The following is a 24,005-nucleotide window of genomic DNA, read 5'->3' as shown; positions in this document are numbered from 1 at the left end:
AGCTTTTCTTATAAGCATTCACACTCCATTGCTCGATCGATCACTCTAAAATATATCTTGTTCATAATTTTTCTGTAGCAGTTGAACAACTGAACATATTTCTATTGATTAAAATAGCAGAGAATGGATGATCACCTAAGATAATTATTGTGTAACCTTGATTCGTTTATTAATCGCGAAGAACTGTGGAGGAAAAGAAAGAAAAAAAAAAAAAAAGTGTACTAACTAGTTTCGGTGGAAAGATATAGTGAAGATGTGCATAGTTTTTAATGTAGCAAATGTACATATTATGTGTTCTCCAATCAACTGCTAATTGTAATTGCACATATTAGAGAGAATTAATCGTGAATGAACTACTTGTACAAATAAGGAACAGTTTGTTTCATGGGAAAAAATGAAATCAACAATAACAACAACAACAACAACAATAATAATAATAATGCCAAGTCGTTCTAAGCATAATTAATCAAGCTCCAAATTTATCCAGAATTATCCGTTGACGCCCCACAACTTCCATTTTCAAAAATTGGGAAGAAATATGTTAGAAAAATTAATTATCCAGCTGAAAGAATAAAATAAAAAATTAGTTATTTCCCTCAAAATGTGGCTTAAGTGTGATCACTCCACTAATGATGAATGTCCAGCCAAATTATCGATAAATTGGAACAACAACATCAATATTGTTCAGCAGCTAAACCTCAATATTTTAAATTACAGATTATGATTTATAAATATGAGAGAAAATTTAAGTGAGTTAGAATTTTTTTAATTCCGAAATATTTGTAAGCATATATTAAGTAATGCTGCTACAGTAAGAAACTTGTTACTGCACACTTGCCACCCCAATAGTACCTTATTTATAAAAGAAAAATGTTGAGTCTGCGACACAAAAAAGATTGTAGGATTACAACCATCGTTCCAAAAATTATAGCCCTCATATCTAGGATTTTAAAAAAATATTTTTAGATTTTAGCATTTAATAAAAAAGTTAAAATTACCTGAGAAAAATTAGCGGATCTAGTAGGAAACCGGCCGTGGAATTGACACATGGGTTAAAAGATAGAGAATAAATTCATTATCTAATTATAAAAATCGAAGCCCGTTAAACATCAAAGATGGAGATGACGATCTCAGAAATTTAGAATTAGCTTTGATTATGTATTACTCAAAACATCGATCAAATAAAAAACATGCTCACGAATGTAGACTAACAAATAAGATCCAAAAAGTTGGGTTAATTTTATTTGTACCCTCACAAAGTTATGAAATATTATAAATATTTTTCGAATTTTTAAAATTTTACAAATGCCAATCTAAATATAATATTTTTTCATAATTAAATACCCTCACATGTTAATTTTTTCTAACTTCCGTCAATTTAGTTTTTTTTTTTTATTTTACTTCAAAATATGAAATTATTATTTTACCCTTAATTTGTCACTATTTGTTTTTGGGTTAATTTCATCCGTATCCCTCTAAATTTTAGAAATATCATAAATATTCCTATAAATTTTGATATATCATAATTACCCTTCTAAATACATACTTTCTTTCAAATGTACTCTTACCGTTATACTCCGTCTCTTCAAGTCATTTTAACCTTAGTTAGATGGCGGTCTAACACTGATTAAAATTTGGAATGTTTATTTTGCCCATGAGTTGAGAAATTTTTGGAGAGTGTATTAATTTTATAATTTACTATTTAACCCCTAATTTTTGTTCATTATTTGTTTAACATCTAGAGTAACATTGTTCACTGATATTCTTTAGTATTATTTAGCTCCTAATTTTTGTTAATTATTTATTTTAGTTAGTTATATTTAAAATTTTACTTAAGTTAGATTGCTCTATTAGCTATTACTTATTATATTTTTTTATTTTAGCTTCTACGAAATAATTAAAATTATTAAATTTGTTGGAATCATCAATGGATTGATAAAATTTGTAATTTAATTGACAAAAATCAATACAATTTCAAGGAACCAAATATTAAGAAGACTTTGATAAAAAAAAATTAAATTAAGGGGCTATTTCGTAATGTATAATAGTTAAGAAAATCTCTATATATTAATCTTAGAAAATTTGTAAGGATATTGATGAAAATGCACTGAGGTTAAATTTGGTATTTTGAATTTGTTATACCTAAACATGACCGAGTAATAGTTATGAGGGCATTTTTAAAAATTTTATATTTTTTGAGGGCAAATATGAAATTTCAAAATTTTAAAGATTATTTATAATATTAGAGCTATTTAGAAGGGTACTAAAAAAAAAAAATTTCAAAAAAATTGTAAATACGAGGACCAAAATTTTGTGGGCACCGTTCCAAATTAATAGTTCGGGGACGGTGTGGATGGGTGGGCCACCCATGAAAAAAAGAAAAAAAAAAAAGAAGAAAAAACCCTGTGTTTTTAGAGAGGGAGAGCTCAGTAGAGGAGGAGGAAGAGACGGCTCGGATGGGCCAAGTGGCGCCCATCCTCACCGTCCCCAAGCTTCCGCACCGTCCCCAAACTAATAGTTTGGGTAGGGTGCCCACAAAATTTTTGTCCGGATACAGACCCATTGCACAGCCACTATTTATACAGCCCGCAACATTAACAACCAAAAATAAGCATCATCAAACTCCAAAAGGCGCGCCACACGCACTCTCTCTCTCTCTCCCTACGTTAAAAGTTAAAACTTCCAATATATCGCAATAATGCTCCGGGGCGTCGACCACGTCTCCTCTTTCTTCTCCTCCTCCTTCTCGTCCCGGTACCCCTTCCTCCGGCGCCTCCTCAGCTCCGGCGTCTCCTCCGAGTCCTCCGCATCCCCGCCGCCCGAACTGGCGCTTGAAACGCAGCAGCCGGAGCTGCCGCCGCTGACCGCAACCACCGCGATGGACATCGAGTCCGGCACACCCTCCCGTCCTCCGGCCCAGGCCCCGGCGCCGGCGATCTTCGGCGGCGACGGGCGCCGGGAGGTCGATGCCTCGGACGCGAGGCGGGTGGCGAAGCTGGTGCAGCCCGTGGCGCTGGCGGCGGCGGCCGGGTCGCTGGTGCTCTTCGTCAACGCCCCGCCGGCGGCTGACGGCCACCCCCCCGAACTCCACGCCGCCTACCTCGCCTTCGTCTGCCTGGGGCTGTTCACCAGCCTCGGCCTCTCCATGCACGCCGTCGTGCGCTCGGGGGACCCGGCCGTCGTCGCGGCGCTGCACAAGCGGCTCCTGCTGCTGGCCATCGCCTTCGTGCTCTGCGCCGCCGTCGTCCGCTTCTCCCTCGTCCTCCCCGGAGCCGTCCCCTTGCAGTACGTCCTCGCCTTCCTCGTCCTCGGAGCGTTAGCTTCCCTACTCTTCCTCCACGTCGCCGGGAAAACTGCTCAGGGCCAGTACTCCGGCCGCGCACTAGCGTACTAATAATAATAAAAAAAAATAAAAATATACAGAATATATCTAAACTATATATCATTTGAGTTCGACAGTAGCATCTTTCAAAATTTTAATTTTACTATTTAAAATTTTTATTTATTTGATTTGAATCGGTCAACAATATTTCTTCAAATTTTGTATGTATTGTTTTGTTTCTACATATTTAATTAGTATTTATATATTAATTTTATATAATTATCACAACTATAGATTAATTTAAAATAAATAATTAATTTAAATTTTAAAAACAAAGTGACGTTGACTAATTCAAATCAAACAATTTAAAAGATTGAATAGTAAAATCAAAAGTTTAAAAGATTGGACAATGAATTCAAATAATTTATAATTTAGATAATTTTATATATTTTTATCAAAAATATACTACATATACTGTATATATATATATATATATATATATATATATATATACAGGATGTCGATCTTACATCCTTTGCATTTTAGAATTTTAAAAATCATTGTCAAATTTTTAGTTAAGAAAAAGATATCTAAATGACTCGTGAAAAGGAATCCATAACATAAAAAAACTCGTGATAAAAAAAAAAAGTAATTGCTTTGGATAGGGAGTGGGAACAGTTCTCTGTAGCGAGTCTACCACGTCAGCAGCGGACCTCCTTGCCGTGGCGTTCTCGAATTATTGTTTTTTTTGTGAATTATTTATTTTCTGAATTCAGCAAGCGTACTGTAGCATGAGATGAAGGGAGGAGGATTCTAGAACGGCTTTTAGAGGTCTCGTTTCCCAACCCAATGTAATTAAATAAAAATGTATGTCTTTTTTAGCAGCTTTTCTCTTCGGCATTTTTTAGGGTCTTCTTTTCTGTACGTAAAGTTTTCTTTCTTACTCTTTTTTTTTTTTTTTTTAATCTTTTTTCGACACATGACTACGTGATTGTACCAACCGGTGCATCCATTACTAAACGAATCTTAGCTTGAATAATAATGCCGCAGAATATATATGCCTGAAAAAATACTTCCTAAGTGTTACGGATAATTGGCTCTTGCAATATGACAATTTTAGTCCGCAGTTCAGCATTTTGGAGTTCATACGATTCTAGAGATCATAGAGACAATCACCTGATCAAAACTTGTTCAATTAAAATTTAAGATGGGAACCCGGCCCAGTTAATAGCTTGTCGCATTTGGGGAATATTTTGAATACACGTAGCATTAGCAGTATTCACTTTGTTAGAGTAAGAGGAGAAAGTACTTGGAAAAGAGAAGGTCCACAAAGTGATAATAAATGTAGGGCAGGGCGACACCAAAATGTTAATAATGCACAAATGTAGGGCATGAGAGGTTCAACGTAAGAAATAGCCTCTTTTAATACAACTTGCCATTATTTTCTAGATGAAAATTTTATAATGTTATAAGGCAGTATTATAATATATTACATATTTTCTAAAATGGCGATTGATTTCTGTAGCCAAATGCGAGGATAGATCCTTTCCTTACGAAACAGGTAATAGTTTTGTACATCCAATTTATCTTCTCTTTTAATTTCTCCTTAATTTCTTTTCACTCTCTCACCTTAACCATCTATCAAAATTGATATATGATTAAGAAGTTAAAAGTATAAGGGCTATTGTACTCCTAATAACACAGTAGCCCTACTCATCAAATCTCGATCATAAAAGTCAAAATTTCACAACACGTGTAAAAGCAACACCAAGTAAGAAGGGAGTTAATTAGTAAGATAAGTTAAGCACTCTAATACATAGTAAAATTTAACGGAGACTATTGTCAATGTAAGATCGTATGATTTGTTATTCATGTAGCTAGCTATTCTTAAATTTAAGCCTTGTTAGGAAGTACTCGTCAAGTCCAAAAGCCCATAAGTTTAAATCTGTGACAAATGTACTAAAACTCATTCACAATTCTTATTTATTATTTCATATAAAACTAATCACATATAAAATTTGAACAAGCCAATGACATGATTGATGAATCACTATTTCACTGCCGGGACCAATCCTACTAAAATTTTGTTTCTGAAATATTATATACGAATTAATGATCCTCTCAAGCATTCCTGGCGCCTTAATTAGTTATGGTCTGTGTACCAAAATTTTGAAGTGCTTTTATGTATATATATGTGTATATAGAGATAGATATATTCTATGGAGTATTTTGTGCAAAATTTCATCTCAACGGGTTACGGCAGAAACAAATTTCTTGAATCGAAAGGTTCATATTTTACGTTTGAAAGTCTTTGTATTTTTCCGCTGCAGTAAAAAGTTGGGATTTTCCCTTTGCTAAATATAATTTAAAATTAACCACTTACACGTGTGAGAGAGAGATTACTAATTTGTAGGTGCACTTTCAATGGCTTCTTAATTTCTAGAACTTGGGAAGTCCAATTAATTAATGACCAAATTTGTCTAATTGGGATATTCTATAGATAAGGCGGCGCTTCAGTATCTAGCTAATACGAAATCTATGAGACTATAACCAAACTTTGCTTATATTACAGTGTTTCTGATGTATTACCATGCCCAAATTAATGAGAACTATTGTCCCATTACAATATATGTTCTCAAATTCAAAATTTAATTCATTGGATGGGTTTTATTATATTTAAAAGACTGATCATATTGACCATACATAGCGCACACAGTTAGCTTAAAGCTTGATGGTTGGAACCTAAAATCCTAAATAAGTTTCCTTTGTATCAAAAATAAGAAAGCTTGAAGCGAACTAACTCCCAAAAGAAGTAATACTAAGGATAGCAATCAATTAATAAGCCATCTTAATTTTTTTTAAAATAGTTGACATAATTAACCCAAAAATGGCATGATTATCAACTATAATTTCCCCCGAACATTTAAGATGAAGATTCTATATATGAATATTTAGACATAATAACAAACTAAAATCTATCTGTATCATCTATCTTTATCATGTGAAAATAGATACCAACCGACCTGAGACCAGCCCGAATTGTCACCCTTGATGTGGCTAAGTTTTCTCTTCTAGTCTAGAACCAAAAACAAATTGCACGGCGACCATTGACCCGTAATTAAGAAGAGTTTTGCAGGCCAATTTTTCCTATGTATTTCCTTTGTATTAATTATTAACACTGAATTATGAAAAGAATATTGATATTTTTTAAAGGGAAAATTTTAAAAACCCCCCTGTGGTTTTGTAGTTTCTCACTTTGCCCCCATGTGGTTTAAAATGTATCAATTTGCCCCCTTATAGTTTCTTTTTTTCTCTTTTTGTTATCAATTTTATTATTTTTTTTTCTTAAATCAGTGATAAAATTAAAATTAAAGGGTACTAAAGTGAATATTTGATAAATCTAGATGGGTATCTGAAGTTTTTATATATAATTTAATAAAATATTAACGAAAAAACTACCGAAAAGATAAAAACGAAACCACAGGAGGGCAATTTGATATATTTTAAACCACAGTGGGGCAAAGTGAGAAACTACGAAACTACAAGGGGGTTTTTTGAAGTTTTCCCTTTTTTAAACAAAGTTTAATTTAAAATTGATTCTTGTCATTTTCCTCTACATTAGCAGCCTTATTTGACTAGCTAGACAACAGGCCAATAGTAGGGCTAGCTTGTCTAATAAGTAATAATTTTATTTATTCATTGCTCTACCTCAAATCCTCTTCCTTTTCTCTAGCTGGTGAACAAAAACTGGACGTATTTCCTTTGATTACTATAGCTGAGGATGATGAATGCTCTAAGATTTGTGCAACCTCGATTGGTTTATTAATCACGAAAAAAAGAAAAGCTATGGATTGGAAAAGAAAGCAATGAAAATTTCACCTGTTTTAGTTAAAAGAAGCATTGAAAAAATATGTATGTATAGCTCTTAGTGTTCGTATTCCTATGAAATCAATCATAAGATTAAGAATAATAATAATAATAATAATAATATAAAGCCATTACAACGATAAAGGTACATAACACAGCGATAATTTATTTTTCAATTGACATTTCGTTTAGTATTTAATGAAAAGTATAAACTCTTAAGTCTTCATAGGTAGTTAACACTCTTCTCGATCCTCTTCAATTGAGTGCGCACCATGAGAGCAACAAATTAAATCAAACTCATACAAGTTGTGATTAGCATTAATTAATCTGTTTTGTTCTGCATGCATATAATCGTTTGTTTAATTAGCATGCAACAATAGCATTATTAATTTGTGCTGTTATTTGCTTGGCATTTCTTTCTTGTTCACGCGAAATTAATTACTTTGGACCAAAGTATTGAAAACACATCGTTGTTCGCAGCTAAACATCAATATTTTAAAATTCAGATTACGATTTATAGATACTGGGAGAAAGTTTAAATGAATTTGAAGTTCTTCATTCGAAAACATTTGTAACCATATATTAATTAGCTTATGTTGTTATAACATGGAGCACATGTTATAACAGAATCACCAGCCCTATGCACCCTATTTCTATGAAAAAGAAAATGCTAAGTCTACCAATAAAAAATATATATAAAATTACAATTCTTCTTAATTCAAAGATTGTAATCTTTCCTCCAAGTTTTAAAATTTTATTTTAAATTTTAGTATTAAAAAAATTAAAAAGACTACTAGAAAAGAAGAAAAAAAAGAGTTTTTTTTTTTTTTTAGAGATAGATAACATGCTATCGCAATCAACTAAAATTCGAACTTAAGACTTCGACTATCAACCACCAAACTTTTTTACCACTTGCTTTGTACGGGCGGTCGGTGAAAAAAAGTCTATAAGTCATGAAGTTGTAGTAGGGCAGCACACGTGCACAAGGAAAAAAGAATTTCTTTAACGCACACCACACTCTCTCTCTCTCTCTGTACGGGCGGTCGGTGAAAAAAAGTCTATAAGTGATGAAGTTGTAGGAGGGCAGCACAAGTGCACAAGGAAAAAATTCTCTCTCTCTCTCTCTCTCTCTCTCTCTCTCTCTCTCTCTCTCTCTCTACGTTAAAACTTCCGATATATCGCAATAATGCTTCGGGGCCTCGACTACCTCTCATCCTCCTTCTCGTCCCGGTACCCCTTCCTCCGGCGCCTCCTCAGCTCCGGCGCCTCCTCGTCCTCCGCATCCCCGCCGCCCGAACTGGCGCTCGAAACGCAGCAGCCGGAGCTGCCTCCGTCGACCGCGATCGCCGCGATGGACTTGGAGACCGGCGAACGCTCCCCGCCGCCGGCGGTCGCCGGCCGGCGGGAGGATGGCTCGGACGCGAGGCGGGTGGCGAAGCTGGTGCAGCCCGTGGCGCTGGCGGCGGCGGCCGGGTCGCTGGTGCTCTTCGTCAACGCCCCGCCGGCGGCGGACGGCCACCGCCCCGAACTCCACGCCGCCTACCTCGCCTTCGTCTGCCTGGGGCTGTTCACCAGCCTCGGCCTCTCCATGCACGCCGTCGTGCGCTCGGGGGACCCGGCCGTCGTCGCGGCGCTGCACAAGCGGCTCCTGCTGCTGGCCATCGCCTTCGTGCTCTGCGCCGCCGTCGTCCGCTTCTCCCTCGTCCTCCCCGGCGCCGTCCCCCTGCAGTACGTCCTCGCCTTCCTGCTCCTCGGAGCGTTAGCTTCCCTACTCTTCCTCCACGTCGCCGGGAAAATTGCGCGGGCAACATAAAATTAATTAATACACCCTATTACATTAAAAATTTCTACTGAACATGGTATAATATTTATACCGCATCAGCAGTGCACTTAACCAATCAGAAGTAAGTAGCTACTGCTTCTTGGTTATCTGACTGGTTAATGTGTCATGCGAACGCCCTATTATATAATTTGGCATTTACTTTTCATAGAAAAGGAATACAACTTTTTTGAACTATAAAATATTTTAAATCGATTATTTAAATTTTAAAAATTTTAATTTTATTATTCAATCCTTAAATTTGTTTGAAGTTAGTCAGTCAATGATATTTTAACTTCAAATTTTTGAATGCATCCTCTCCTTTTATTAATTGAGTTAGTAATATATTATACAATTCTCACAAAATATAAATATTTTAAATTTTTAAGTTAAAATATCGTTGACTGATTCAAATCAAATGAATTAAAAGATTAAATAGTAAAATTAAAATTTTAAAATATTAAATAGATAATTTAAAATAATCTATAGTTCACATAAGTTGTGTGCATTTATATCTTTACTTTTTAATTTCAGGGTTGTAACGTAATATAACGGATGAGGATTCAAAAACGAGTTTTTGAGGTCTCATTTTCCATCCCCATCACCCCATGTTAATAAATAACAGTGGTATAGCTTCCTTGGGGTCTCTTTTTTTCTTTTTCTTTTTCTTTTTTTTTTGTGCAGTGTTTGATGTTTCTATTTGAGCACTTTTAAAGGTCTTCTCTAAGTTTTCCTTTTTCTTTTTTGTTTATGGAACATTATTGCACCAAACATGCGCATTAGATAAAAACTAAGCTCAGCTCAAATAATAATTCTAGAGATGCAAATGACAAAAAGTTTGATGATTAATATCCGAGATTCCAAATTCGAAATCTAATTATTTTACATTTCTAGTCGAGTTTTTTTAAAAAAAAATAAACGAAACGTACAACATATTATCCGTTTCTCTCAAAAAAATAATTCTACGGATGCCTCAAAATATACCTCCAAGTGTTACTGATAATCGGCTCTTGCAATATCACAATGAGTCCACAGTTCAGCATTTTGGACTCAATACGTACGATTCCAAGGTCACTGAGACCATAAAAACTAGATGTTTCAATCACCTAATCAAAACTTGTTCAATTAAAATTTAAGATGAGATAAATGAGCCAAACGGTCCACAAACCAGGCCCTGGTAATAATAGCTTGTCACATTTGGGGATATTTCTGAGTGCACGTGGCATTAGCATTGTTCACATTAGTAGAGTAAGCGGAGAAAACACTCGAATAGAGGACAAGAGAGGTTCAACGTTAGAAATAGCCTCTTAATGCAACTTGCCATTATTTTCTAGATGAAAATTTGAAATGTTATAAGAGAGTGTTATAATATAATTTATATTCAGCATCTTAATTACTATATCCATATTTAATATCCATATATACAGTACTTGATAAACCATCAGCAATCGAAGAGGCAAATTACAAGGAGCATTAAAACTAATGACATTTCATCTCCCAACATTTTTCAATGGCAAAAGGTTTGAGCAATCACAACCGTATGGAACACAGGAACAGAAATTATATATAAAAGATAAAAATCAGAATTGAATTCAAACAAAATATCGTAACTCATGTAGTAATGTGATTCCATGCAGAATCTCATGTAGCTTCAGTTTCTCTAACATAATTGAAATTTCAACGCCACATCTTTAAACAAAGATTCACCAGTTCACCTACTCGACAGCAGATATAATACCCAACACAACCCCAAGTGATCGAGCTGTAAGCATCGCAAATTCAATAATAAGATTATAACCTGGGCACAGAACCAACACCACCATCAAGCCCTAGCTTTTTTCTTTGGGGCATCCTCCCTGGCCACAATCCTGAACTTTCCAGTCAATTGTTGCTGCGTCAACAAGTAAACAATAATTTATCAATCAGATTAATATATCTTAAGGTGAAAATGTATTAAGATCTCGTCAACTATCGGTCATCTAGAAACAGATCCAAGATCCCTTTTTCTTTATCAACTGTTTCTTAGCTTTCATTTGTTCTGATTTGAGTTCTTTTAGACAACTAAATTAGAAACTTTATGAAAATTAACAACTCTTATAACCTACGGACTGTTAACTTCTACCAAGATCCACACTTTCTTCAGCTGGAAAGTAACTACAAATTGGAGCAGTAAAATTAAACTAAGTAACATTAACAAAACCTTCAATTAAATTCACTGAGATAAATCACGTCAAAACAAATGATAGTCAGAGGATTTTTCACCATATTATCTAGCACTAAACATTCGACAAACACATGGAAGGGAAACAAAAAAAAAAAGCACAAATTAAGAAATGGTGTGCAACGCTATTACTAAACTGGGTAAAAATCAATCTTATTCGGATTACCTTCTCCCATAGCTTGGTATGGTCTCCGCAGAACCCAGCAACAACAGCCCCTCGCTTCCCTTCCTTATACTCGATGCACAACCCCTCGTCGAGCCCACAAGAAACATGGAAACCAAGCTCACACTTGGGCTCCGAGCACTCGATCGCACATCCGCGACCGGATCCGCAGACACAGCAACGCTTCCTCCACCTTCGCTCCGGGACTCTCGAACAATCGATGCGGTCCCGGCCCTCGGGGTCGTGGAAGAACACTTCGGGGACGAGGAGCGAACACGTTATGTGCGCCCACTCGCCGTCAACGGTGGGCTTCACCGCACCGCCTTCTGCGGAGCACAAGCAACAGTTGGTGGTGCTCTCCATAGCATTCTTCGTCTTCGTCTTCGTCTTTGTCTCATCGCAGCGTAAGCAGAACCAATCTCCTTCAGGGATGGACCGGGCTAGAGGGTTGCCGTAGCAGAGGGCGTGGACCATGAGATCGCAGCCGTCGCAGAAGACGATGGGGTCCGAGGGATCGCCGTCGGTGCTCCTGCACACGGCGCAGATGACCCCGTCATCGTCTTCTTCTTCTTCTTCTTCTTCTTCTTCTTCTTCTTCTACTACTACTACTACTTCTACCGCTTCTTCTTCTTTGATGGGACTCTCTTCTACGACTACTGCTGCTGCTACTACTATTGGTGGTGGGGTTTTGATGGGGGAGAGGGGGAGGGGAGCCCAAACCCTCTTCTTGGCGGGGAGGCAGATGGGGTTGGTGCCGTCGCGGAGATCGGCGCGCTTCTTGGCGGGAAGGGATTTAGGGTTTTGGATGTGGGGGTCGAAAGAATGGAGGAGCTTGAATCTCTTGGAAGGGGGCAAGTCGTGGACGGTGGTGGCGCTCTCCATTGCCGTGGACAGAGTGATTTGGGAATTTGGGAATGGAGGGGGGAGAGGGGATGCAGAAACGGAGAGGGAGAGGGAGAGGGAAAGGTGAGATTTTTTGTTTTGAGTTTTGGGGGGAGAATTGATTTTGATTCGGGAGTTAGAAGAGGCTCTTCTAATATAATAATGATTTGAATTTTTGTAATTTGCGTGTTTGGTTTACCCCCGTGGAATGTCTCGGCGCCTCGCTTTGGAGTTCGAAGGAGTGGCGGCAAATGTTTTCGCGGGGAAATTTTCTTAAAAAAAAAAAATTTAATTTTAAAACTGCGGGTCTACCGATTTGGCACGCACAATATAGGCTCCTAGCTTGTTGGATTCGGATTTGCGTCGGGTTTAAATTATCTGTTTAGGTATAATCCGCATCTAAACAATGAAAATGTGTAGTTTGGAAGTGAAAATATCGATTTATATTTACGTATATTATTATAAATCATAAATTTTGATCTACAAAACTTCAAAAAGTCTTTTTCATGCGATTTTTCTGAACACTAATCACCAACTCCCTTCGAGAAAATAATAATAAGATCATTCACTTCATTCTTCCAATTAATCATCTCAATAACTAGCAAATAAACGGACCGCCCCTAGTACAAGTGGTAAAAGACTTGATGATTGGTATCCGAAATTTCAAATTTAAATCATACTTGATTCATATTTTCAGCTTAAGTTAATTCTAAATAAAATAAACGAAACGAATAACATACTACTATCTCTTAAAAAAAAATAAATAACTGGCAAATAAAATTGCTCTAAATCATTGCAATTTAAATAGAAAAAAAAAAAAAAAATCCCACCTGAACTCAAAAAATAGACAACAAATTCCAGCACTGGCGCATCATTTTTATCAGCTAGACCAAACAGTTTAAAACACACCACAACCACGCCATCCATCAAACTGCAATAACACATCCTAGGGAACCCAAAATTTATCCGGCAATAATACAAAGATTGGAGCAATGTTTAAAGAGCATCTTTCATAGAGACCACCATTGTCGTGAGTTATGGTACTGATAATTACACATTTTATAAGTTATCTTGTGGAGAGGAAAAGAGTTTCTCGTCGGGACATCTCGCAGTTATATCAACAATAGCTACATCAGCAATCTTTATTGGTCGATGCACAGCAGTACCGTAAATTAGTATATTCTGTAGGCTAACTCCTCCACAACTTCTCCCAGGGAAGTCTCGCTCTGAATACTTTTAACCCACTTCGCGTTGACCCTAACTCGCTCGATACTCTGCTTCAGTGTCCTAGAAATGGAAGGCTTCGAGCGGGTAGCAAAGAAATTTTCTATTTCATCGCCTTTCTCATCCGAGGAGAACTGCAACAACAACAAGAGAGTCATTCAAGCAAGCTTGGCTGTGAATAATTAATTGTAAACATAAAGACGGTGATTTACGAACCGGTGACACAATAGAACTGATAAAGCGAGTGATCAAAAATCCAGAGCCCCACGTCTTTGAGATGTGTTCCCAGTTTTCCTGCACTCAACCGACAAGCACGGTAAATATAGAACAAAAGTAAATGGAAGTAATAAAATGACATCTTATTAGAACCAAATATAACGTTAAACAACCATTAATGGATTAAAGAAGAGGAAAGAAAAGCATTATTAATGTCATCCGTGAAACAGTTTTAAAGGCCAAATAAACCAGGTTGTTGAAGGTTATCGAGTTCATAAACTTGATTTCGGAGAAATAATTACCTTCAACCACATCCATGCAACATCACGTCCCTCACGGCTAATTCCTGCTAAACCATGCACGGCATCTTGATTTCGAACCTAGAATTGATTACAATGTATTAAATAATTTCCGCTAGACAAAGAAAGAGCCCATTCCAAGAAGGTAAGCATAGTGTTAGTTACCTCAGAAGACAACAGAAAATTTAGGGCTTCCAGAACAACACTGGGGTCCGGGCTAGAAGCCAAAGCACCTTCAGAACAAAGGAAAGTAGATTTATCACATTTATACAAGAATAGTTTCTTTGCGCGAACATATCCCTGTAAAAACCTGGCTTCTGTACATCTCTCTTTTAAAAACTTTCTTCCGTAAATACCCTTACACTTATACACTGTCCTGACTAAAAGATTTAAAAAAAGAAAGAATGAAGAAATACGACTTCTATTATAAAACCCAACTCTTTCCCACTAATTGAATACACTCTTAAGGAAAAGTCTGTTATTTTTAAGAAAGAAGACATTTGAGAGAACTGCATGAAAAATTCAGATACCAACGGGATATATGTATATAGGAAACCAGGTGATTTTGTGTGGATATATGTATGTAAAAGCCAAATAGAGGAAAATCAAAGATATATTTGTAGCCATGTCCTTAAAAAAGAGAGTATGAGTAACTTGAACATACTTAAGATACGGACTTTCTCCTGGCTCAGATCAGTTTCCCTGTAAATCCTCAGAAGAGATTCATATCCTACTTTATTCGAGTTGTTCACCGTCTTCATCAGAGCAACATATGCAGCCTATGAAAAACAACTTGGCGGTGAAAAATTCAATTGGACATTATGGGGGCAATGTCGGAATTAGGAATCAAGCCAAATATGAACCTTTCGTGTATCTGGAGGGAGAAGAGATGTATCTCTATCTTCCATAAAGGCATGAAAACGCTTGACTGCTTCATTAATTGTAATATCATGCCCAAATTCAGCAAGAGCGGTCAAAATCTCCCCTCTTAGCATCGCATCCAAGTGGCTTTCACCATCTTTTGGGTCCCATCCTAACTTCCTGTCAAAGTCCATAAAGTAATTTCGTCAAAGATGCCCAGAAGGAATATCTCATACAGTAAAGTATAAAAAGATGTAGCACAGAAAACGCCCTAAAATCCATAAATCTTGTATTTTAGAAAAATAAAGATGTTGGTCAGGCCAAAAATAGCATCATTTTGCTATCAACAAAGTTAAGATATTGGGGTTTCAGTTTGATATTAAGAAATAATAAAACTATTTCCATAGTAGCTCAAGACATCAAAATACATGCACAATAACAGCCCTATAGAAACAATGACTTGAGAAAACGAAATCCTTTTGCATATTACTTCTTTAATTATCGGTTCATTTTTTGAGTTCATAGGAAAAAAAGAAGTTATGCAATCCATGGCTTGCAACAATCTTACTCTGCAGGGTATTGGAGAAGGCTTATAAAGAATGTTTTGATGTCATCTACCAATTCTGGGGCAGCATCAGCAACCACGTCAACAACCTTGTAACTTGTCTGTCAAGGCAGAGAAAAATGTAATTAAATAAACAAAACAACGGTGCAATTAGTTTGAGACCAATCAAACTAAAACAAGATGATCGACACTTACAGTGATTATGTGTGACAGCACAGTGTATTCAGACTCCTCCTTGTAAGCAGCCATTAAAGATAATAAAGACGACAGTGTCTGCTTGCAAGCCATACTTAAGGCAAAGGAGTCATCAAGAACACCTACAACAAGAATAGATGAAAATAATAAGTTATAGCGAGTAAAAAGGAAAAGAAAAAAAGATAGCTGGTATTTTTTATTTAATTTACCAAATCTATCTGTTGCAGTAAGCTGGTGGGACTCTATAGCATATCGAAGTTTAGAAGCAAGTTCATCATCATAGTTCACCCGATAAAACCCAGTTTGATTGACATTAACTTTTATCCAGAATTTTCCGCCTTTACCGCTATCAAAAGAATCACAAAGCTTAGTTAAATTCATCTTGTCAGATTTTGTTTCCAGCAGGAACTTTTCCTGAGATTTATATGAACAGCAACATAATGTTATAGGGACAATCCATTGTCCAACTCCTGAGGATCCGCTTGATAAGAACTGAGTCTGCAAGGGAAGGTAGAAAAGGAAAAAGGGAAGGTAGAAAAGAAAGGACAGTTATTATAGTGCTGTTTAACAATCTAGATTATTAAATAGATTAAAAAAACAGTTAATATTGTAACATAAATTTTATGAATAAACATCTTAAGAGTGTCTTGCATTAACGACCGTCTCCAATGCAGGCTATACTGTGATACAAAAGGGGGAGAGAGAGAGAGAGCAGTAAAATTTGTTATGATAGGTTATGGCATGAGAAAGCATGACATAAGTCAAACTCTAACAGTGATTCTCATTGTGAATCAAGAAAGGTGAATGACTAACACTTCATACATGCAGCAACATAGTATATATTTCCAAGTCAATCTGTGAAGTGAAAATTATACCAGTGGAAAGTCTAGAACAATTAACTTTTCGCAATCTAACCAACAGAGATAAATAGTACAATCGCAACATGGAAATAAGAGCTCTAATATCGGCATCATATACAGAGTTTAAGATCATCTTAAATTTTTCAATTTATTCACAGTTTATCCATTGAGATTTAAAAAGACATTGATAGCTTAGAAAAGAACAGTATAAATATGTACCTGTTCAAATTCCAAATTTCCATCTCTCACTTTTACAGAAAGAACAGGATAACCTTTCTGCTTTGTCCATGAGTGCATTAACTTTTTCACTGGTTCACCAGATTCCTTTTCAAGAACAGCCCACAAATCTTCAGTTTTCGCATTCGAATAGGCGAATTTTTTGATGTACGAAGCTAACGCTTTCTGAAAAAATTTATAACACGTTGATAAGACTTCCAATCTGAAAGTTTAAACAGCTAGGAAAAGAAAAGGTATAAAATATGCAACAACCTAATACTCCATGAAGGCTTAGGGAGAAAAAGAGTGCGTGAAAGAGAGTAGAAGGAAATTCATAATAAATGTCTTTAATGTTGATGATACATCATTGACTGCAGAATAGCAACTAGGACGTACCATAAGTAACAATCACAACCAACATTTGACATTGTACTGATGTGTGCAGCTTTCTTCTGAATGAAATTCAACAAAACTAATGAGACAGTACTATCAAATTAAAAAGAATAATAACTGTGGTAACAACAGAAAGTATTGTTCATGGGACAATGCGAATCTGACCAACTGAAGCTCTGCACTAAAACTACAAGGTTGGAATGCTAGTATTGAACAATAAGGTTGGAATGCTAGTAATGGATTATGCGAATACGCAAAATAGATAAATGAGAAACAACAAGCTGAAGGACAAAGTAGAAATGAAACTGCCAAACCTGAAAGCATTCAGCACCAAGGTAACTTTGCAGCATACGAATAACAGAAGCTCCTTTCTTATAGCTTATTGCATCAAAAATTTCCTCAATTTCGCTGGCATGATTTATATCAACCTGAAAAACGAAAAGAAGAGCAAAAGCTAAATACGAAGTCTGGGAAATTAATACAGCATTACCATTGATATTAGGACAACGATTGTTTTATCTATTAGATTATTGAAATAACCATTTTAGTATTAAGTCCAAGCATGATTATGTATTAATTCCAGTGAGATATTCTGTACACATAGCTGATTCAAGTAGTAACAAAGTAATAGTTATCGATTCCCTAAGATTATATGAAAAACTATCTTACTGCCCTCGATGTTCTAGCCAGTAATTATGGTAAAGATCTTTACCTCAATAGGATGTGATTCTGTAAGTGCATCCAACCTTAATCCCGTGGTAGTCTCATCTAGAAATTGTGTCCAAACATTCCATTCAGGAAATAAGGAATCTGCGGCTAAATAACTCACCTATAAAAGTAAGTTAAAATAGCTTATTAAATTCAATAATCATTCTATAAAAGGATTCACAGTGACAGGAAAAGATATCCTCTAGCAAATTACCCAAGTTGCAAAACCTTCATTAAGCCATAAGTGGGTCCACCATTCCATTGTCACAAGATTTCCAAACCACTGATGAGCCAATTCATGTGCCACAACAATTGCCACCTGATACAGAACAATGCAGCATTCATATAAGTCCGTAAGAATGCGGTCAAACATCTTTAAAGGTAAAATATTAAAAATTCCTTCCAGTTTCATAGTGAAGTAAAATTCAAAGCAATTAATTGTTAAATTGTACGTGATAAAGCTGAACAGCAACAGAATATTGAACTGAATGGATTGAGATTTGAGAATAACAATTAAAATGCTATAACTCAAAACAGGAAGTCACCCGTTGTTTATTTGAGGCTGCTGAGTGACGATCATCAAACAGCAAAGCTGTTTCCCGGTAAGTGACTAAACCATAATTCTCCATAGCTCCAGCAGCAAAATCGGGAATAGCAACCATGTCCAGTTTGGGAAGCGGGTAAGGTACAGCAAAGTACCTGAAAAAGTTATATATTATTTTGCAAGTAATTATCAAGGTGCCCTATTGAAATATCTATTCTATGTATAGAAAAGTGAATAGAAGTTTTGGGTCTATCAAGCTTTCTTCCCAAATACCCATCTATTCCGAAAATACACCTATATTTAAAATATTCTCATAGCTTTTCATTCAATATTATCATTTGCACCTGTACTTAAAATGCCCTTGTAAATATCTATTTGATTTTAGCCTCCAATAATTTTTTAACTTATCACCCTATTCAATTTAAAATTTCAAATTAATTTAACCTTAATAGATACCAAATTTCACTAAATTTACTATGTTTTTTTTGTCAAATGATCAAAAAAAATTATTAATTTATCAAAATTCACAACAAAATGTTAATTTTCCCTTTTTTGTGCAAACGCGCATGCTTCAACTATTCTAACTAAAAGTAACAAAATCTTTACCGATACGTTGAAAGATGTTTTGCAGTTCAAACAAATAGAATTAAAAAGCACCTAGTGCTGCAAACAAATTTGGATATATTAACCGTAATTATGAACTCGAATCAAATCAAGAGAGAATGGAGCAGAAAAGTTCAAATTGTCCAAGTGTTAACAAGCCAACATGTAGTTTATAAAAAATATATCCACAAACAGTAAAATAATTTGTTTCAAAGCATGCTATATTATTTGTAATAAGGTTAGATTAATGGGAAATTAATTATTCATATCCAATATATATTACACTGAGCTGTGTAAATTGATTGGAACATCATTAAAGTCACAGTGGTAGCACTTGACTTCAATACTATGGTCTGACGTCATATTCGGAATTGTATGATCAGACACTCAAAATTTAAAGAGGGAGCAAAGTCCAATTCTCCCAACCTGAAAAGGTTTCAAAGTAGAGCACAAGAAAAGAGCAAGCAAAAAAGAGGGAATTGCTTAAGCACAAGGCAGGGACTATTTTTAGCCATCTCAATGAGATACTGGTCTTATGGCCCATTGATGCAGGTAATCGTTTGATTATCATAAGATAGCATATCCAACTAAGGAAGTCTTTTAATTGAGCGGTCGGCTGCCAACACTTGGTTACCTTGACTGCTTCCCATACGGAACATCTTTTGTGGGCCTTGAGAAAAGATTGCTACATGACTGTTACAAATGGACCCATTAATTTTTGAAGTAGCGTCAGAATATAATAAAATTAGAGTCTTAGAAATACCACAACAGTGAGCAAAGTGAAACCTAAGGCAATCAGATGATTAACAACAATCAAGCAAGAAATGAAAAAAGGGAGATACTTCTTGTACAGATCCAGCGTCTTCACTGCAACATCCAAGGCAAATTTTCCTTGGCTACTCTTACCAACTTGACAGTAGACACGAACCTTCGTCCCTGGAGCAAATAAAAAAAATAAAATAAAAATGAAAACAACGGAAAGAGATTAATATCGCATTGATCATGGTATTAATACTAAAATTGATAAGGAAAAAAAAATAATGCAGATTAAAGAAATCTTTCACATGCAAGGCCCATACCATCCGATGTCGAAGCTTCCACGTAGTCAAATAAGCCAACAACAATAGCTACCAAGTAAGTCGACATAATCGGTGATTCTTCAAACGAGACAATCCTGTTAGGACCATCCAGCTTTTCATCGACGACTGGCATATTTGACAGCGCGACCAGCTCAGAGGGAACTTCCAGTGTTATTTTGAATGTAGCCTGCAGAATATAAACTCTTACAGGTTTCAATTACTCTCTTTTCATGCCCAAAATAATATGATTAATAGCATAAATAGCAAGTCGTAGAGGGTGGACATCTCCTTGAGGCTTGGTGTAATGAACTTATCAAGCAAACAGACCTCGCTGCATAAAAATTCCTTTTTTCATTTCATTTCAGTAATATAGGGGCATATCTAACCACGATCCTATGCAGAACTCAAAACGATTTCCAATCCGAATTGAAATGTTTGAAATGTTGGTTGATCACGAACCTTGCAAACGGGTTCATCCCAGCAAGGGAAACAGCGGCGAGCGTCCACAGGCTCGAACTGAGTAACCGCCATGTTCTTCTTCTCCCCCTTGTATTCATAAGTACTACACAGCGGAGAGGGGAAATATAGAAGATTTACAGCAGAACAGCAATTTGTGAGAACCCAGAAAAAGGGGGAATTTTTATTACCTTCTATAGAAGCCCTTCATCTTATCATTCAACGTCCCTTGAAACCCAATCCCCAAAACCCCCTCCCCTCGAGGAAGAAGTCTATCGAACCTAATGATCAGAATCTCATCTCCTTCCACAGCAACAATCTCCACGGGGCGAATCTCCTAGCGCAAACCAATCCGACCGAAACTGAGAACGATCAAAACCCTAAAAATGAGACCTTTTTACTAAATCTGGATCGGAGAATCACCTCGGAGGAAGAAGAGCTCCGGAACCACACGGAGCCCTCCTTCACGGCCAAGTCGGCGGCGTTGAGGACGAGGAACCGGGTGTGGCCGACGACGTCGAGGGCGATGCGTACGGATCCGGAGAATGTGCACGAGGCCAGATCGGGTTTGAGGAAAAGGTCGTAGCGCTTTGGGGCTGCGAATTTGGGGAGGCGCGCTTGGCCCTTAAACTGTTCGACGTTTTGCTCCTCCGCCATTGTCCAGCGCCGTATCTTCCTCAGGAACCCCTGGGGAGGCGGTTTTATAGAGGGGTGAAAATTGTATCTCGGATTATCCGAACTTCCAAAGATTCCGTTTATACGTATACGAGTTAAAAACCCGTTATAAATATAATATAATTATATCGGGCGAGTTCAATAAATACCGCTGGTAAGCGGATACCCATTAAAAATAGTCCAGTTAAATATTTAACTTTTAAAGTAAAACTAAAAACGCAGAATCGTAAGTTCAAATTTTGATGTAGATGGGTTTAGGGTTTAGGGCTCCGGTCGTTAACCGTATAGAGATGCGTATCGAAGGATGGAAGGCAAAACTACTTTCACAAAGAGGCAGATTAATCCTAGTCAATTCGGTACTTTCGAATCTCCTATTTTTTTACTTCGCAATTTTCAAAGTGCCACAATGGGTTCTGAACCGTATAGAAGCCCTTAGAAGATCCTTCTTTTGAAAAGGATGCTCCAAAATTTCAGATGGCTCATGTCTCGTTGGTTGGAAAACAATATGTAAAAGTAAAAGAGAAGGAGGTCTGGGGATCAAAAATATGGAATAATGAATAAGGCACTCTTAACTAAATGGTGGTAGCGTTTTTTCAATAAGAGACACCTGTTATGGGGGAGATTGCTCACAGCTTTGTATTACACTAGAAAAAAAATCGTTACACGAGGGAAGATCTTTCAGACCTTACTCTCAGTGGTGGAGAAACGTGATGAGCTGTCGAGACATGTTCAAATGCGGAATCTCGTATGTGCTTTGCGATGGAAAAAACATCAGGTGGTGGACGAATATTTGGATCAAAGAAATCCCTCTTAGCACCTGATTTTCTGGAGTATTTTGCAGAATCGTGAATCAAGACGTCACAGTCTCACAATGCTGGAATGAAAGAGGGTGGAGATGGCGTTTCATAACCAGAGGCCTCACTACTAATACCAATCCCCAGAACCGCCAAAATATCACGTTGCTAAAAAACCTGCTCACTCAGTATCGCCCATTGGGCACAAAAGATAAGCTATTGTGGCGATGGACTGCTAATCAAAATTTTACCGGTAAATCTCTTTTTGCGCAAGAGATTACTTACAGCGGACAGACTAATTCGCCGAGGGAGTCCTGTGGATCAGCACTGCATGTTTTGTGTGTTACTAGCTGAAACCTGCGACCACATGTTTCGTAAATGTATTTTCGTCAGATGCCTTCGAATTGAGGCCGGAGTTTCAGTGGAGGTTGAGTCGGACGCGGGGGATGTTCGGCGGTTATCAACACGGATCTCAAACAACTCCAACGCCGTAATGAGATCGAAAAGTCTAATCCAGTTGGTGGCAATCTGGTGGGTCGTTTGGACGGAGCGAAACATGATCATCTTCCGAAACGGGTCTCCCAACGCCTCCCGGGCTCTCGAACAAGTCGCGGCTCTGATCAAAGATTAGACCGAAGTTATTTGAAGTCGTGGTATTAATCTCGTTTCAATTCCTTTGTTCTCTTACCCGTGTTTACTTAGTTTTCCTCCGTTTGCTCTATCTTAGTTTTCCCGTTTTACGGACTTATTTTTTTGGTTTATTTTTGATTTTCCTAGTTTTGATGGCACGGTTAGGAGGCCCTAGCTGCTTCCATCATGTACGCCTAATTCATTTTGCTTAATGAATGAAGCAGATAGCTTGCTACCTAGTTCTCAAAAAAAAAAAAAAAAAAAAAAAATTGATGTAGATGGAGGAAGTGGATTTTAATGAAATTGCTCCTAATTTATCTAACTGCACTGGTTGAAACAGAGGCAACTAATCACAAGAAGCACTTTTGTTCGATTACACATTCATTCATGTGAGCATATAATTCAATTCGAGGGGAGTAAAACGATTCGGTAGCTTGATGAATTTGGACGGAGGCTATCACTTGTGAGTGGTAAGAATTTCTTGCCATGCGTGTTGTTGAGAATAATAATTCAATATTAAATACGAAATAGAATTTTGACTTAGGCAGATGAAATAGAAGTCTAACAGTAAATATGAAATAGTGCGGAGAGTATTTCCACTTAACCACTCGATCATTTAGATTGAATCTCAGGGCGCTCCTTTCCAACTGACATTAAGCTGGAAAAGATCAGGTTTTCTATTTAATATTTAGTTTTTTTTCAAAATATTAATAATAATTATTTATTTTTTTTTTAACCCAGTTCATACTCGTGTGCGAGGCATCACAATGAGCAAAGCTCATAAAACGTACAAAAGTACATCAAGATGAAATAAACAGATGATAAAATGTAAGTCGAGCAATCAACTGGCTAGAGTACAAAGAATGAATACAGCAGGTTTTGATGAGTATAGTATCATAAATTTTCTTAAAAAATTTAAGTTAAAACCTGTGTACGTAATACATAAAGCAAATAAGATTTCTCTAAGCTGAGCTTCACCTCAAACAGATGCCCATCAAGTAGTTGTTTGCAGTGCATGAGCTTGCCATAAAGATTACCCATGCAGCAGAATAATAACGAAGGAACGCACTATGGGCCGCGAATTTCTTACGACATGACATCGAGAGGAATTAACTTGTACTTACATAGCGACGATGTTATGGGAATAAAGAGCCTTGATTAAGTGGCACTTCATTCACTCTCGCTCCTTACGCTTCGAATGATTCTCGTTAGGGATAGGCCATGCACTTTGTAGCTTTTTATTTTATGTTTTTAATTCCTTATAGCGTGAATGGACATAGTAAGTCAATAATTGAATGCCTTCCACACAAAACTATAGTGAATGCTTTATTCCTCGGTCTCTTCGTGTGACATTATATTATATATAATAATAATATATCTGCCATTATTGTACCAAAGAGCATTTTAGTTATG

The 24,005-nt window shown here is 36.7% G+C and overlaps 3 protein-coding genes across 3 annotated transcripts; 1 reads left to right on the top strand and 2 right to left on the bottom strand.

Annotated features, from left to right (window-relative positions):
* On the top strand, positions 8,376–9,645 carry LOC109710214. The gene is made up of 2 exons (XM_020232698.1): positions 8,376–8,917; positions 9,543–9,645. Exons 1-2 carry the CDS (start codon positions 8,376–8,378, stop codon positions 9,553–9,555), a joined length of 555 nt encoding a protein of 184 aa, XP_020088287.1. The 3' UTR covers positions 9,556–9,645.
* LOC109710798 (protein Jade-1-like) lies at positions 10,537–12,553 on the bottom strand. The gene is made up of 2 exons (XM_020233559.1): positions 11,396–12,553; positions 10,537–10,899 (listed from the first exon to the last, which is right to left on the bottom strand). Exons 1-2 carry the CDS (start codon positions 12,272–12,274, stop codon positions 10,831–10,833), a joined length of 948 nt encoding a protein of 315 aa, XP_020089148.1. The 5' UTR covers positions 12,275–12,553; the 3' UTR covers positions 10,537–10,830.
* Positions 13,087–23,648, bottom strand: LOC109710543 (aminopeptidase M1-like). Its single transcript, XM_020233210.1, has 20 exons — positions 23,571–23,648; positions 20,917–21,180; positions 20,685–20,830; positions 20,497–20,599; positions 20,038–20,224; positions 19,801–19,894; positions 18,357–18,510; positions 18,026–18,130; positions 17,816–17,932; positions 17,418–17,531; positions 16,714–16,896; positions 15,844–16,132; positions 15,635–15,756; positions 15,443–15,540; positions 14,877–15,054; positions 14,678–14,792; positions 14,179–14,246; positions 14,017–14,094; positions 13,715–13,792; positions 13,087–13,632 (listed from the first exon to the last, which is right to left on the bottom strand). Exons 1-20 carry the CDS (start codon positions 23,631–23,633, stop codon positions 13,447–13,449), a joined length of 2,742 nt encoding a protein of 913 aa, XP_020088799.1. The 5' UTR covers positions 23,634–23,648; the 3' UTR covers positions 13,087–13,446.

Source organism: Ananas comosus, linkage group 5 (genome assembly GCF_001540865.1).
Source record: "Ananas comosus cultivar F153 linkage group 5, ASM154086v1, whole genome shotgun sequence".
NCBI lineage: Eukaryota > Viridiplantae > Streptophyta > Magnoliopsida > Poales > Bromeliaceae > Ananas > Ananas comosus.
The sequence above is the reverse complement of the archived record's forward strand: the minus strand, read 5'-3'. Positions and strand labels throughout refer to the sequence as shown.

What these genes read in the sequence shown, in the direction of transcription:
- LOC109710798 (XM_020233559.1), bottom strand. Translation starts at nt 12,274, where the DNA reads ATGGAGAGCGCCACCACCGTCCACGACTTGCCCCCTTCCAAGAGATTC. An exon ending in ATACCAAGCTATGGGAGAAG is followed by an intron (nt 10,900 to 11,395) that starts GTAATCCGAATA and finishes TTGTTGACGCAG; the next exon opens with CAACAATTGACTGGAAAGTT.
- LOC109710543 (XM_020233210.1), bottom strand. Translation starts at nt 23,633, where the DNA reads ATGGGTAATCTTTATGGCAAGCTCATGCACTGCAAACAACTACTTGAT. An exon ending in TACTGCAACAGATAGATTTG is followed by an intron (nt 15,757 to 15,843) that starts GTAAATTAAATA and finishes TTCTTGTTGTAG; the next exon opens with GTGTTCTTGATGACTCCTTT. An exon ending in CTTCTCCAATACCCTGCAGA is followed by an intron (nt 15,055 to 15,442) that starts GTAAGATTGTTG and finishes GGACTTTGACAG; the next exon opens with GAAGTTAGGATGGGACCCAA.
- LOC109710214 (XM_020232698.1), top strand. Translation starts at nt 8,376, where the DNA reads ATGCTTCGGGGCCTCGACTACCTCTCATCCTCCTTCTCGTCCCGGTAC.